Source organism: Plectropomus leopardus, chromosome 9, assembly GCF_026936395.1.
Source record: "Plectropomus leopardus strain MGB_pleo_1.0 chromosome 9, ASM2693639v1, whole genome shotgun sequence".
Lineage (NCBI taxonomy): Eukaryota > Metazoa > Chordata > Actinopteri > Perciformes > Serranidae > Plectropomus > Plectropomus leopardus.
The window spans coordinates 32,432,894-32,449,264 of record NC_142184.1 but is presented as its reverse complement, the minus strand read 5'-3'; the positions used below and the strand labels follow the sequence as shown (position 1 = coordinate 32,449,264).

At 38.5% G+C, this 16,371-nt stretch overlaps 1 protein-coding gene across 3 annotated transcripts in view; it reads left to right on the top strand.

Annotated features, from left to right (window-relative positions):
- The window catches only part of ptpn11b (protein tyrosine phosphatase non-receptor type 11b), a 48,626-nt gene that overhangs the window by 23,861 nt on the left and 8,394 nt on the right, over window positions 1-16,371 (top strand). For 2 of the 3 annotated variants that reach the window (XM_042491696.2, XM_042491698.2), the window contains exons 3-11: window positions 5,020-5,214; window positions 10,148-10,340; window positions 10,494-10,613; window positions 10,799-10,912; window positions 12,124-12,220; window positions 12,455-12,534; window positions 12,883-13,038; window positions 13,948-14,079; window positions 15,954-16,108. In XM_042491696.2, the coding sequence (XP_042347630.1) occupies window positions 5,020-5,214; window positions 10,148-10,340; window positions 10,494-10,613; window positions 10,799-10,912; window positions 12,124-12,220; window positions 12,455-12,534; window positions 12,883-13,038; window positions 13,948-14,079; window positions 15,954-16,108 (1,242 nt within the window). The remainder of the gene's footprint in view (window positions 1-5,019; window positions 5,215-10,147; window positions 10,341-10,493; window positions 10,614-10,798; window positions 10,913-12,123; window positions 12,221-12,454; window positions 12,535-12,882; window positions 13,039-13,947; window positions 14,080-15,953; window positions 16,109-16,371) is intronic. The other variant, XM_042491697.2, reaches the window with a different exon arrangement.

Sequence of the window (16,371 nt, the reverse complement as noted above, 5' to 3'; positions counted from 1 at the left end):
CCCAACGTTCAGAAGTGAGGTGAGTGAGCTGAGGAAATAGAGGTAGCTCACAGAGATCTCTGCTTTCACCAGATGATGCGGTGGTTGAATGCCTGGTTTTTTCACAGTCTATCAGGACAAGCTCTTGAGACACAGATCACACTGACCTGACATAACGTCTGAATTTTATATCAGATGAAAACATGCCTCCTTTAAGATTTAGGTAAAAAAAAAAAAAACAGAGTAGTAGTCTGTAGAGCTGTGAAGGGGGAATTGAAATAGAGGCCAAAACTTTATCACCCTCAATTTGATAAGTGGAGTGGATACAGTAAAAGGGATTTCTCAGTGGTTTCAGACTGTGTTGAGGGAAAAATATTGCTTGGAATAGCTTCAGGGCAAAGCAAGCAATAATTTATACATTCTGGGCTTTCCACATGCATATTTATGTGCATTTCCCAGTTGTCTGTGTTTGTGTGTGTGTTTGTGTATTTCATCTTATCAGTGTATCAGATTGTTCAGTCATACTGATCTGAATACTGTTTATGACAAAACCTCAGTAGTTTGCAGGCTTCAGTGTTCTGGATAGAATGTGGAGAAGTTTTTGACACATAATCCTACACAGATGTGATGTGTTTGCTGCTGGCTGTTGTGCCACAGCAGAGCGTAGTGTTCACACAGAGAGGAGCTGTGAAGGACTATGTGACTCTATGTACGTTTGTGCTTCTGCTCGGTCAGCCCTGTTAGTGCAGCCAGTTGATAGCATAATCGAGGACAAACTTATCTTGCTGGTATCTATTGCATTGGTTTTTCAGTAAAGCAGGATATCATCAAATTAAATACATGGTAAAGATTGATTTGAATTCCAATGCACATTCTTAGGACTTACTGTATACTTTAGGTTTCTTCTTGTTTGGCGGGAAGTTATTGAAATTTGTCTCGTTATTTGGTTTGTTTATGCAAAGAAAATTTGTATTTTTTTGCACTTAGATAAAAAAAGTTTACATATCCTGTGTAATTGGGTGATCATCACATGTAACAAAGCCATATAGATGAGGTTAATGTATCTTGTCATTATCAGTGAATCCATTTAATTGTGAGCAAACTTTCAGTATGATATAACAGTGTTTTTCCACACCTTCTTTTGTAGCTGGAATAATCAGCGAGAACAAACAGTGATTTGAAAATACAGAACTTCTGTTGGCAAGGAGGAACAACTTGCACTTCTCGTAGATGTTCATCACAACAATTTTATGTTACATCCTCAACTGTGAAAGGACCTAGAAATGTCGGTAAAGTGACAAGTGATGGACAGTATGCAGGATTCTTTGCTTTTTAACATTCAAAAGTTTTTGATGCTATGCACTTGTCAGTAATGAATTACATTGATGCCAATTTTTTTTTGTCATGAATGGATTTGAATGGAATCTAAATGAAAGGAAAACCTGCCTTATTTTAATGAAATGTGTGACAATCAATTATAAATATCCATAACACTTTGTTAAAGGAGAGCACCTGAGTTGGAATATGAATGACTGACAAAGGATGAGTTAACAGGATTCTAAAGTGCCTTAACAGAACCATGCTTAAATTTGACCCCAAAACACACTTTGTAGTGCAGTAAACAATTTATGAATGCATGAATTAATGGCACATTGGTTGGATTTGAACAATAAATTAATAATTAAATAACTACAACAGGCTCTGTATCCAAGATTACTCTTTATAATTTTCCATGGAACCAAAGATTGTAGCATCAAGGACTCAACAGTATGTAAGAATGCTTATGAAGCAGCTGGTACTTTAGGTTGTTCCCTGTGCTGTTTTGCATTTGCCCATCATTGAAAAGTAGAATTCATTTTGCTTTTACTCAAACAATCAGTGTTACACCACACAATAGGCTATGCAACAAATTGATTGTCTTTAATGTACAAATAATCAAAAAAGCATGTTCTTGTCAATAACTAAAGGATTTTAATGCATTAAAATACTATTAATTGGGTTACTGATTTACTTTTATGTATGGCTTATAGAAAGCTGTTACAGCTCAGCACTGCATTCAGCATTATTATCAAGGCTATAAAAATACTGAGATGTATTTTTTCGAACAACATTGCTATGATCTACCAATTTGCTGTGTGGAGCTGAATATTCCATAGACTACAATGCCAATATGTGCCACAAGCCTGGTTGGGTTTCTTTTTTGTTATGAAAAAGAGAGTTCTTCATTAAGGGCAGCATGGAATCTCTACTGAGACAGAAGAACCATATACACCATATACAGAGCTATTGTTGAATAATAACTATTTCTGAAAGGTATTTAATGTTTGAAAATGTATTCTGAAATAAGCAGGATGAAAAAATTACGTTGTCCAGTCTGTTGCTGCTGAGATAAAAAGTTGTACCATTTGCTGGTTTACCTTGCATCTTCAAGGGGATACTTTGCTAATTCTCAACCAACTTTGCATCATAACAGTGTGAATAGTATGTGTAAATGAATGGTGGTAAACTTTCCTCCACCTTGCCAGCATCCAGATCTCCCTGCTTGGAGAGAGAGACGCTCCTCTCTCTGTCTCTCACCCTCTCTCTTTCTCAAACTCAGATCTAACGGTAAAAGTAGGCAGTGCTGATGCATATCCAGATATAAAAATATTGCCTCAAATGTTTTCAGAAACATATATCTGCTCTCTCATAATGCACTGTAATTCGAGAGTTTGTGAACAGGAAGTGGGCACCACACTGTTTTCTTTATTGTGAAAATGGAGGTTGAAAAAGCTGAGATGAAACTGTAAAACTAAACAGTGCTGATCAAATATAAACCACGTTTCTTTCACTGTGTTGTCTATTTATCACCTAAAATGTTTTCAAAAATCTGTTTTAGCTTACGTTTTAAGTGTAAAATGAGCTTTTTTGTTACCAGCCGGCTGCCATGTTTGTTTTGCAAGAGCTGACCAAAACCAGCATGCATTGTGTCATCCACCAGCAGAAGTGTTAGTTAGCCCAATGCGCTCCGGTAACAGTAAGTTTTCTAGCTCTTGTTCTGTTTTCTCTGGTGACCAGTTTCAAAAGTATTTGCATCTTTCTATTACATTCACAGTCCAATTTTATAAAAAGACCCATCTCTCCAACAGTGAAATACTTCTTCAATAAGGCACTAAGCAGGCTGTCTTATAGTGGAAAAATTGTTTAGTAGGGTAACTACAAATAGACCTGTGGTATTTGATAATTCATGCTGTATATCAAAAGAGGATTGGCTCAGTTATCACTAAAAGAACAAGATGGTAGAGAATGTCATAAAACATAATTACCTCTTTCACTCTTTCCCACAAAAACATGGTATAAAAGACAGACATTTATGTTAAGTAATCCATCATTTATTGAAATAGACACTAGTGAGCCAGAGCCGAGTCGACTCAATGCTGACCTTGGCTCCCTGAACTCTGTCTGTAGAGGCGATTGCCATATCGCAATAAATCCACAAATGTTATCAATGTCTGAGAGAGGCAGAGCAGGGAAGTGAATGAAAATCTAATAGGACGTGTTTGGCTCATTCCAGAGTTAATGGTGTTAAACTCTGAGAGAAAAGGGGGCTTTGGCCTGAGAGTTTAGGAGGGGCCTTTAGCAGGGCCATAGACCTGTGGCACCCTGCCAACAGCCACTAATAGAGCCATAAAGCAATTACCAGGAAATACTGGGAGAGAGGGGTGGAGGGAGAGAGAGAGATGGATTATGGGACAGAAAAGGAGGAAGGAAAGGATTTACAATGTGTTGAGTGGGAGGATGGAACGAAGGAAAAAGGGAATGTGACATTCACGAGGACAAGGAAAGTGATTGAGGGAAATAGGATTTTTGTCATTTGATATGACCATTAGCTGATAATCAGTTTGCAGAGAGAGCGATAGAGAGAGAGAGAGACGGGGGGGGGGTGGCTGTTGTATTGACAAAGTCATAAAGTCATATATGCTCCAGATCAGATAGTACTGACTGCCTGGTTAACCCCCTTCTGTTGTTTGTGTGTCATCATACTTAATATGTTTACAGGATGTTTTGTTTATCGGCGCTGAAGAAACATGTCGGACGAAGTCACTAGAGATGGAAAATGAAAAAACAAGTACATTTATCAATCCAGCTCGAGCAGCAGCATCTCATTCTTGCTTCCAGGCAAATATCTTTAATAAAGTCGAACTGCTTCTGTGTGTGCGTCGGTGTGTTTTCAGATTTGTGTGCACCTATTCAAGCCAGTCAGAGGACTTTGAATATGCAAAATGGTACCAAATGTTTTCTGGCTTATCTGTATTTGAGCTCGGCAGCTGCATGCCTTTCTTCTGTATTGTTCTGCAATCACGACAGAGCCTTCCTCCAAATACATTAGATAAACTACAGAGTATTAAGAAAAAGGGATGATCCCTAGTGAAAAGATTGGTGTTGTTTTGTTTATAAAAGTCAAAGTGAAAAATAGTCTGTGTGATAAAATGGATCAGTATTTTTGAATGGCCACAGTAGCATTTTCTTGCATTTTCTTTCTGGTAGTAGCTTATGGCTTATTTTGTCATTGCAGTGTTGGCACAGTTACTTTATTATAACAGTTATGCACTTATTACATATACCAATATGTTCAGCTCCACTTTGCAGAGAAATGAACGTGTCACAGACAGAACACCTATAGAATACAAAAAATAATGTCACCACATCTGCAGATTCTATAACGTGTTAAAAAAAAAAAAAAGGTTTTCAGAGTCTTGAGATGGGAGCAGATGGCTCAATAAGCCGGGCATTTTCGTAGTGTATATGCATTTATGTTCTGTGAGTGAGTGTGGGCGACAAAGTGTGTATGGTCTCGATTTGTTTGTGTGAGCATATACTGTATGAACATGTGTGTGGGTGGCTGTTTGTGTGTTAGAGCTGAAATATCTGCAGGGTGCAAGTGAGCAAGAGAAAAACAAGGAGAGAAAAAAGCTGAATGCTTCTCTGGAGTGAGTTCACCTCTGTTAACACGCATGGTAACTGAGTAATAAATTCCCACTGTGTTTTTTTCCCTCTCAGGCGCAACGATGAGGTGACCCACATTAAGATCCAGAACTCAGGTGACTACTACGACCTGTATGGAGGCGAGAAGTTCGCTACGCTGGCCGAGCTGGTGCAGTATTACACCGAACAACAGGATCTGCTGCGCGAGAGGAACGGCCATGTCATCGAGCTGAAGTACCCACTCAACTGCAAGGACCCCACCTCTGAGAGGTGCCGACAAACACTAACACCCACACATGCAAAAAAAGCTCACATTTGCATACAGCTTAGCACTATGTGGAAAAATGCAGGCAGAGAGGCACAAATATGCATATAAACTTATCTGAGGTCAGCTCAATATGATGCTCTACTATCTGAACTCATTAAAACTGCATGGAAGTTTCTCCTTGACCACAGACAGTTATTTTTATTTCTTGCAGCTTCAGGGTTGTCAGGCTGTAAAGCTTCATCCTGCCATGAGAAGCAGCTAAACCACCTGAGAAATGTTATTAGTCGAGCTTCCAGTGCACGCACAGCATCCTGTTATGGCCTAAATGCTGTTTGTGAGGCATTTTTACCCTGCAGAAAACAAACTAACACACAAAATTTAGAATCCTTGTACTTCCTTGAACATGATTTAGGGCATGAAAATTGCTGAATTAAAGGGGATACTATGCTGATTTTCAACCAGGTCTGTACCACTGCCGTGTGGGGAGTGAATGCAGATGATCGGTAAATGGGAGTTACCATCGGTAAATGGCAGCTGATCGCATGGGAGGGCTGTCTTCACACTGTTCATCTACACACACAGCCCCCCACCCAGTGACACAGATCTTGTTGACAATTGGCGAAGTATTCCTTTAATATTATGCAACAAAAGTTTTGCATCATCATAAAGCATTTCCACCATGTTGAACCTGAAGAGGCCGTTTTGAATTACAATAATAGTGTGTGTGAAGAAGTGACTATGCCAGAACAATAAATGAACAGTTGGGAAACTAAAAAAAAAAAAAACCCAACAAAATTATTCTAACATCTGTTAAATATTCACGAAAAAATACTATTAATATAGCAACAAGTGAGATCATCCCCACAGGTTGGTTGATATGGTTAAAATTAACTGATTTCAGTTAATTTCAGAATATGGATATTTTTCTGATCTCAATATCAATCAATACATGCAGGGTTCCCAAGGTCATGGAAAACCTGGAAAAGTTATGGAAATTTACAATCACAATTTTCAGGCCTGGAAAAAGAATGGATATATTAAAAATTATTGAAAGCTTTGGAAAATTCATGGAACTTTGTTGTGTGTAATGATGAAATAGTTACAGTATCTTCCATGGATAACCTTCCAAATGTAACAAAATAGCAAAGTTAATGTCTTTTCCTGTCAATGTAACGTAGCTCTAATATGTGTCAATGTGTGGCATTTTGTTTACCATCAGGTTGGCCTGCTTTTCCTCATTTTCTCCCCGTGTTCATCTCTTTCTCGTTGTATACCAGATAGCTGAAATTATGTTTGAATACAGTTTGAGTCTGATATGTTTGAAAAAAAAGGCAGGTGGGAAATGAAAAAAAATATTTTTTAAAATTTATCCATGAAAATGTGTGGGAACCCTCCTACATGGCAAGTCACAAGGAAACATCAAGGTTGATGCTTAATACAACATACAGCTATCACAGTTATGCACCATGTTGGCTACTTTTTTTTTTTTTACTTGAAAGCAAAAACATAGGGGAATGTCCTTTTTGCTCTGTTTTTCTCTCCACCACCTCCAGCTGCTAAATGCTCCATTATATTTACATGGTAGTTGCTTACTTTGTCTGCTGTTTAGGGATAGATAAGTAGCTTATAGTGGATTTACCAGAACGTTTTTTAGCTGCATGATGCAGCTGGAAATGGAGGTTGATGAGAACGCTGACACTGAACCAAAAGTAATGAGCTGAAAGAGTTTGAAACACTCTGTAGAGCTGTAGTCATTTGATCCATTGTTTATGTAAAAACATTGATTAATGCAGCTTTAAACATTTATGAGGGTTTTTTTACTTATAGTTTATGCAGAATAATTAATTCAAAGAACAGAATATGTACATTAGCACAACATGGTCATTACAATGCAATTCTGTTGAGTAAATAATGACACTAATTTATTGTCCTTCGGCCTCATCACAGAAAAATATCCTAACTGCCTGTTCGATCTTAAGTTTCAAAGAAGGAACAGGAAAAGTCTTATCATCTGAATTACAGAGCAATTCCTTAAGTCATGTCTGTGTATTCTTGTCTCAGACCTCGCTCATCCATCTCTGTCTTATCTGAATGTAAGAAATGGTAACTATAACCTTAGATTTGATTCTATGTCCGGTCATGCCTGAATCTGTTTAGAATGTACACAGAATGTCTGTATCTTTGATCAGAATGTACCAGCGGGCCGCTCAAAATGGCCACAGCTTTCTTTTGTCACTTGTTAGCTTGCTTGTCATCATGAACATGGAAAAAAAGAATGCCATTCAGTTTTAGCTATGAAGAGTTAAAGGGACATTGTCATTGGATCTATATACCCATTCACACACAGAAATTTAAAGCACCTTTATATGATTCGAGTAGTCTTTCATTCATCATTTTTGGCAGTTATTTAGAAATGAGTTATTGGTTATAAAATCCCTTCCTTAGGACACCTGTCTAACAGCTGAATTCCTGTCCTAAAGTAAGATTTTTTCCTCCTAAATCAAGTCAGAAACATATTTCTGTAATACCAAAAATCTTAAAATCTTATCCTAAGCTAAGATGAGATTTGATTTTTTTAGACTTAGAAAGTTTCTTTTATGAAGACCCAGGCCTACATCACTAGAAAGTTTACTGTTTAACCATAGGGAAATAGAAAAGCCATTATATCATAAACTATGTATAAATGCACATATGTGTTGACACAAAGTGTATATAGGGAGGATGCATTACTATTAATGTACACATTAACTCCCACACATGAAACTCAGATGCACTTTACGTCCACATGCATAAATAGTGGCATATTCCCACATGCATCTTCAAACAAACTAAGTGGGTGGTGCTGCTGTTTTTGTTTATGCTCACTAAGTATCCTTCCAGAAAGTATACAAAGGTTGGACACAGCTATACCCCTCATCACACCTACACACCCTCATTGAAATGGAAGACGTGAGGCAGCTGTAGTATTCATGCCAGGAATGCATGCGTGCACTCGCACGCATATAGGAAGCATTATGGAAAGCTACGTGATCATATCATCATTTGCAAATGATCACTGCTCAGCTGTGTTTGGTATCAAATCAGGCGGTGCAGGTTATGTACATTTTTATTTTTTCTACACATCTGCACATTGCCATGTGAATATCTCAGTTTCTATTTAGGACTACGAACAACTGATCTATGGTTATGGTTTATGTGGGTTTTCCATTCTACATACGTCTCTTGTCACAGCCTCCTACACGTTCCTGCTCACCACACAGGAAAAAAAAAGCACACTCATACAGGTTTATCACCTTAACATCAGCAACTGAGTGAGGCTGCAGCAATATAAGAGACACTTTCATTCTCAAGTAGGAGTCAAAGATCACAGTACACATATAGATAGACGTTATGTTGAACCCTAAACCAGCAATATGGAACTTTTCCCCTGGAGGCAGGAAGCATATTGCTGGTCCTCCCCCACTGTTGTCTCGATATTTTGTCTACCTTATACCAGCATCTAACTTGATGTGCCTCTCCTTAATCTCCACAGGAGAAGCAGACAGTGAACACAGTCAGTCTGAAATAATCAGTGCTTATGTTCACTGTGTTTTTAAACACAGTTTCTTGCCTGCTGCATGTTTTGTTTTTTCTGGTGTTCTTTGGTGTTGGCCCTTAATTTTTACAATGACATTGTTATTAAATGACAAGGTAAAAACAATGTGATGTGATGTAAAAGAGGTTGTTCTTGTGATGAATGAGAATTTTCAGTCTGCTCCCCTTTACAGTCAGTTTCGACTCATTGTTTAGCTGTCTGGACACATGTTGACTGTTTTGGTTCACTCTCACCACTCTTTTCAGGAGTGGCAAGCAGCTGGTTACAGTGAAAAAAGCTTAGAAATCAAACTGTGCACTACCTGCTCAGCATCATACTGCACACAGACACAATTAGAGACTAACTGGTTAACACAGCGAAACATTTAACAGCTTAAGAGGCAGATATTTTCCTCAGAAGTCAGTAGAAACCAAAACAGAGCTAAAAGGACAAACATCATTCATCACCTGAACAGTAACATGACTCTAACTAAATGCTTACCTTTTCCTTATACTGCTGGATGTGTAAATAAATCACTATTTGCTGAAAAGTTAGCCAGTCCAACTTAAATACAATATGTGATAATATGTTAATATTTTGTTCACAACTTGTTACCACCACCTTTAAGTAGGGTTGATAGGGTTCATAATAAGTGGTGTATAGGACTGCAATTAACAATTACTTTCATTATCAATTGATCTGCCAATTAATTTTTCAATTAATCAATTGTTCAGCTCCTCAAAATGTCCAAAAATAGTGAAACATGCCCTGTGTGATTTACAAAAACCAAAGGTGCTTCAAATAGTATGTTTCATCCAACAGTCCAAAAATCCAAAGCTTTTCAGTTTATTATTTTGTTTGACAAAACATCAAATTCTTACATAGCATGAAACCCGCAAATGTATGCCTTTAAAAAATTGTCGAAATGATTATTCAGTGTTCAGAATAGTCACCAATTGATTTTCTGTCAATCAGCTAATCATTTAATGGATTAATTGCCTAATATTTGCATCTCTAGTGTGGAATAAGAGCACATGACGATACTGAACTGACCCAACAAAGTATTTGTTGTTGTATCTGGAAACATATTTTCTATTGCTTTATAATTAAAGTCAAAAACAGTATAATAGCAAGTAATGATGATTATTTAGTAATATATTATATTAGTTGATAAATGTAAGGCCAAGATTTATTGTTCTTTACATGATTATTTGTTAATTTTCATTTTTCAGAAATTGCCATAAATTGTATTAATTCTTCAAGTTATTTGTATGCATGTTCAGTCATTAAAGCTGTCAGTGTGTTATTGGATATTGTGTCTGTGTTGGTAAATCACAGTCTGTACTCTTATTCCTGTCCAGGTGGTACCATGGGCATCTGTCTGGGCGAGATGCAGAGAAACTGCTCACAGACAAAGGCAAAGCTGGGAGCTTCCTGGTACGGGAGAGCCAGAGCAAACCGGGCGACTTTGTCCTCTCAGTTCTCACCAATGAGGAGAAACACGAGAACGTGGACCGCAGGACCAAGGTCACCCACGTTATGATACGCTACCAGGTGAGGTAACTCTCCCTCAACACTCAGACCACTTCAGCGTGCTGTCTGTGCTGTGAGGCATTTATTTTTAAGAAGGCCATGGTTTATTTTTGCACTCTAGGAACTCCTCAGATCAGCTGTTACTGCATTTGAACTGTTGATGTTTGCCTCCAGCAGGACGGTAAATATGATGTGGGAGGCGGCGAGAGGTTCGACACCCTGGCTGACCTGGTGGATCACTACAAGAAGAACCCCATGGTGGAGAAAAGTGGAATCGTAGTGCACCTCAAACAGGTATGGAACAGAAATTAAACGCACAAAAGCATCCAGTCTGGTGAATCATGGATGGTGTTGTAATATGGTCTATCATTCAGACCACATAAAAATGTTATCTTTACAGTTAAGCTTTTTAAAATTAGAACAACTTGTTTTGCTCTGCTGACTAATTCAATTTACCCATGCCAATATGACAACAACAGCCCTTTAATGCCACAAGGATAAATGCAGCCAACATTGAGAACCGGGTACGAGAGCTCAACAAAGTAGCAGACAACTCTGAGAAACCCAAACAAGGATTCTGGGAAGAATTTGAGGTATGTAGCCTTGAAACTGTCAGTACCAGGATTATTCCTTTCATGCATGACTTTTACATCTCATTTGATATTGTCAATCATTTTGAAATTCACTTCAAAGGCTATTTGTTCCACAAGTTGATAAAATGAGACGCCAGTTGAGGGCTGGATGAGTCAAGTCTTATATACAGGAAATAATTGTGGAAACTGAGTCATGCATATTACTCTTTCGAGTGCCATCCATCATATCCATTTGTGTAGGCTTGCATCTATGTGTTTTCCAGTCCGTTATGTGTTTTCGTGTCTATCAAGGGAAATTCAGATGTATTTATGCCGTCTTAACCTTTGAGTAATGATGTCGAATCTTATCTCGTGGCATGCTCTTATGTTCTTTTATTTGTCATTTTGAAGCAACTGGCAGGTCATGAATGTGAATCATTTTTGTTGTGTCAGTGAATATTAGGCGGTCAATTATTATTTGGTATTTATTGGCCCCATGCCACGTTTGTCTACAAGATCATAGCTACTTATCAGTGTCTGGTTTCCTGCTGCTAGACAATAATCTCTATTGTGTTATAATAATCATCTTTCATATGAATTTAAATCACTAACTGCATTTTCTCTGGAGTGGGTGTGGATGACATAATGCACAGAACATGCACACTATGAACTCTTCTATCTGGCTTTGTGTTTATGACACAAAAGTGTCTTTTGTTATAACAGCTAAAGAGCTGTGGATAAATGATTTACTTGTATTACATATTGTACCCTGTAAGAGCACATGTGCATCCAGCATGAATTTATGTATAAAGTGTAAAGGAAGGGATTTTGAGACTACGTTTCCTCCTAAGTATAACCTGCACACTGGCACATGCAGTTCAACTGCTCTTGCACTCTAGGGTGACCCCTACTGTATCAAGGGCCCATTACACTATTCAGACACAGCATGAGCCATGTGGAGATGTTTTTGTAAATAAGCAAAAGTTATGTTAAAATGATACAGTATATCTTCTTTGTTCCCTGTCTTTGTCAGTGCATTGCTGTATATCTTTGAGAAATACAGCCACCTGTTGATCAGGGGAATAGTGTGAAACCATTGGCAGGATTGTGTTCTCCATAGTGCTGCCCCCAGGTCTCTCAGAATTAGTAATGGCATTATAGTGCATTCACTTTTGACTGGAACTTTTTGAAATGTCTCATTTTCTCCTTTGCCTTTTGTCATGAACTCATAGGTACTTCAGCAGCAGGAGTGCAAACTGCTGTATCCCCGGAAAGAAGGCCAGAAGCCAGAAAACAAGAGTAAAAACAGATACAAGAATATCCTCCCGTGTGAGTCACGCAGCAACCTGCCATTTCCTGCCTCTCCAACTTCCTGTGGAAAGAATGACACAAATATACAACAGTCAAAATAGAGGCCTCGGCAGCTTGTCAGACTTTGCTTTGATGGCTCACAGCTTATCAATTAACAATAGTTTTTTGGAGAAAAAAAAGCATAAAGTGTGATATCAGGAAACCATAGAGTTTTTGTTGTGTGTTAGTGACAGTTTGACTTTGTGTTTTCAGTTGACACAACGCGAGTTGAACTCAGGGAAGCAGATCCAGATGTTCCTGGTTCAGACTACATCAATGCCAACTACATCAGAGTAAGTCTGCTCAGCAGTCTACAGGGCCATTTATTTGTTTAATAGATTATTCAAAGTATCGAAAGATGGCAGTAATACACAGCGTTCTGCCAACACTCAGGGTAGTTCATGTAAAAAAAACTAGATGATTTTATACATACAATTATAGATATACAGAAAACCCTTTTCATAAGTAACAGTCTAAAACCTTTATATTCCTCTATTTTTGTCTTTTTTTTATTTGGTCCGTATTTTTATTAATAAATGAAACTATTAGTATATTTCTGCATATACAACTTCATATCAGGTGGCTCACATTATTCCATTCATTTTATTCCAAAATACTCTATTTACTGTGTAACTGTACAGAGTATTCATGAAGAGGGCCGGCATGTGGATGAGGGCAAAGTCTTCATCGCCACCCAAGGGTGCCTACAGAATACAGTCATCGACTTCTGGAAGATGGCGTATCAGGAGAATACACACGTCATTGTTATGACCACGAAGGAGATGGAGCGAGGACGGGTGAGTGATTAGAATAAAACCTAACGCAAATTTACAGTAGTATAGTTCAGCTGAGGGCCTGTGAAATATTACGATTTCTACTGTTTCTACTATTCTATTAAGTAAAAATGTTTCTAAAGTTCCTTTTACTCTTCCCATTTTTTTTTCATTTGCTTTCTGTAGCATTTACTCCTAAATGGCCTCTCTGTTGTGTCGTAATTGCACTCTTTTGAGCTGATCACTGTTGATTGCTTGTAGTGATGGAGATCTATGAACTGAGGGGTGTTATGTGATGGGTGTTTGGAATAAGAACATGAGCAAAACACCGTACAACTAAAACATTACATTTTTAAAAATACACTACACTAGTCAAGTTTAATAGTTTGGTTGCTTTAACAACCAAATTGGTCACAAAATGCTTTACAGAGCAACAGAAGATAACAGGACAAATAAGAACAAGAGGTGGACAATTTTAGTTGCTCATGATGAGCTCAATGTTGTTTCAGGCACCTTCCAAGAAACCAGGAGAAAGAAAAAGTCCATATTGTTTTAGTTTAATGACACAGTATCGAGCCTGCTGATGACCTGAAATATCTGCACTGCTCTGACTGCTTATCAGCCATTTTGTTCCTGTATTCTCAGTTGAAAGACAGAACTGGCATTAGTTAATTCTCAGAGAGAGGAGTGGAATGCGTACTACGAAGGGTGCTGTGTTTGTGTGTGTATGTGTGCGTGTGTGTGTGTGTGCGCATGTGCATGTGCATGTGTGTAAGGTGTGGGGGTGGGGAGGGAGACGGCTGACAAGGATAGTATGACAGTTAAGCTGATTGAAAAGCTGCTTTAGATGAGCTGGTTGTTTCGATTGTCTAATACCCACCACCCTCCCTCTTCCCTCTCCCTCTCTCTCTCTGTGTTCTCCCTCTGATTCAGAACAAATGTGTACGTTATTGGCCCGACCTCCACTGCACCAAGGAGTTTGGGAAGGTGCTGATAAGGAACGTGGACGAACGGCCAGCACAGGACTACATCCTGAGGAAGCTGGAGGTGACCCGACTAGACCGGGTAGGAAAAGCTGTGAACTTAATCAGGGTTGACCCAGTGACCTGGGTTCAGATTGTTTAACCCCTCACACACACACAATCCTAGAACACGTGCTTGTGCTTACAAGAGGATAGACTGCTTCTCAAGAATACAAGAAGCAGATTGAGAAAAAGTAGAAGTGCGCATAGCATTTTAAGAATATTAGTTTAATTGCACTGAAGCCTAAAAAAAAAAGAGTTGTTTTTTTACATGAATACAATAAGGAGCAAATTAAGGGGGGGAAAAAAACACTCTTTCTTTGTTGTTGCACAGTGTCGCTGTCCAATTAATGCTTAGCAGAAGCTGTTTCTTTGATCTCAGTGGTCAATCCCTTTAAACTTCATATAAAGAAGAGGAATTTAAAGTAGTATGTAAAGCCTGCTAAGCCTGTTTGAGATTAATTTAGCAATATTGTCTCCAAAGAGTGGCCCCAAGTGATGCTTCTGTCCAACCTTAATGTTTGTGTTTCGGTGAATGAAAGCTTAAATTGAAGGAAATCAACCATTCCTTGGCTCATGTTATTATTTCACTCTCTTTGTTAATTAAGGTTCCTGTCAAACTCCTGTAAAATCAGGAGACTACAGGGGCATCCTCATCAAGAATGAATATAAAAATGTTTGTTTAAAAAATTGTTCCTCAACTCAACTCAAGTGGATGACTGTGTCCAAACCACAACTGTAATTACAACAACAGTACTGAATGATAAAATGAGGATCACTTTTAGAGTGATTTGATGACATGAACAATAGAAACACTGACAGTATTTTCCTAAGCTGCTGACTAGGACTTGGTATCGGTACTCGGACCCCAGGAGTAATAGCTGATGCTCGGGTGTTAGCTAATATGAATCCTAATAAACTAAACTAAACTCAATACCTTCAAGGAATAATCCAGCACCAAGTAGAACTCTCTCGGGTTTTTTTCTGTTTCCAATCAAACTATACCTGTATTCAGCCCTTTTTGTATCCAGATTGAAAATAAAACTGTTTTTGCTCTCAGCCAGTCACTCCAAGTGTTCTTTGATTTAATGTGACATGTGATTGGCTCATGACCACAGCAGCTACGCCCACAGACTGCAATGTGATGAAGTTGAGTGTCGTGTATTTGCTGGAGTTGGTAGTTCAACTTGCCGAGCTGTCACCAAAACATCGCAGTGGTAGCAAGTGAATGGTTTCATTGACATTGTGGGTATCAAAGGTACAAAGGTATCAAATAAAATGTCTGTAGGTTTTGGTATCAAGTTAAATGTACTAGTATTGGCACTGGTATTGTAATTTTTTAAATGGTACCTGGCCCTGCTGCAAACACAGCTAGAGCGCTCAGTGCATGCTTGGAGACACTATTTACAGGCTGTTATTGTTCACTGGTGCTGATGCTCACAATATTAACATTTCTGTTTCCTCAGCCCGAGTCCACTGTATTAAATAAGGGATAGAATCCATAATTCTCATCTCACAGCATTCAGGTCTACTTATTATTACCGATGTAATTGCAATGCAACTAGTATATATGACTACTAGAGAGTATCCCTCTATTGTACTAACAATGTCACAGCCAACACAAAGAAAGAATTTTGTACTGCAGTTTTGGAAAAACGGATGAATCAAACTGCTGAAGCTTCATATTAACTTTAGTTAAACTTTGAAAACTGTGCTTGGAAGGATAGTTGTTTTTTTTCCCCCAGTTTCTTACAGTAAGCCGTTTAATGAACACTGCAGAGCCACTATAGAGAGGAAGTTCCATGTTAAATGTCACCCACAGTCAACATAATCATCTAAAATAATACTGCAATTGCTACTAGAAGTGTTTGAGAACTTTAGCTCATTGTCTTGTTTTTTGCTGTAATGTCCTTGTAGAAGGAGCTTCCGAGGTACATCTGGCACTACCAGTACCTGAGCTGGCCGGACCACGGAGTGCCCAACGAGCCCGGCGGTGTCCTCTGGTTCCTAGAGGAGGTCAACCGCACCCAGAGTACCATTCCAGACACTGGACCCATTGTCGTCCACTGCAGGTACAACCAGTTTTACAGTAAGAAGCATCAAGTTTGGATAAAAAAAACTGCGGTTTGGGCCATACATTAATTATTAGTGGGTCAGATAGAGGAAGAGATGATGTGCCAACACAGATACGAATAGATATGTTGCTCTGTGGCATAATGGATAGCGCATTGGACTTCTAGTTAAACCCAGGAGAAGGATTTCAAAGGGTGTGAGTTCGAGTCCCACCAGAATCAGTTCTTATTTAGGCTGAACAATAATAACTAAAATCCTCTTT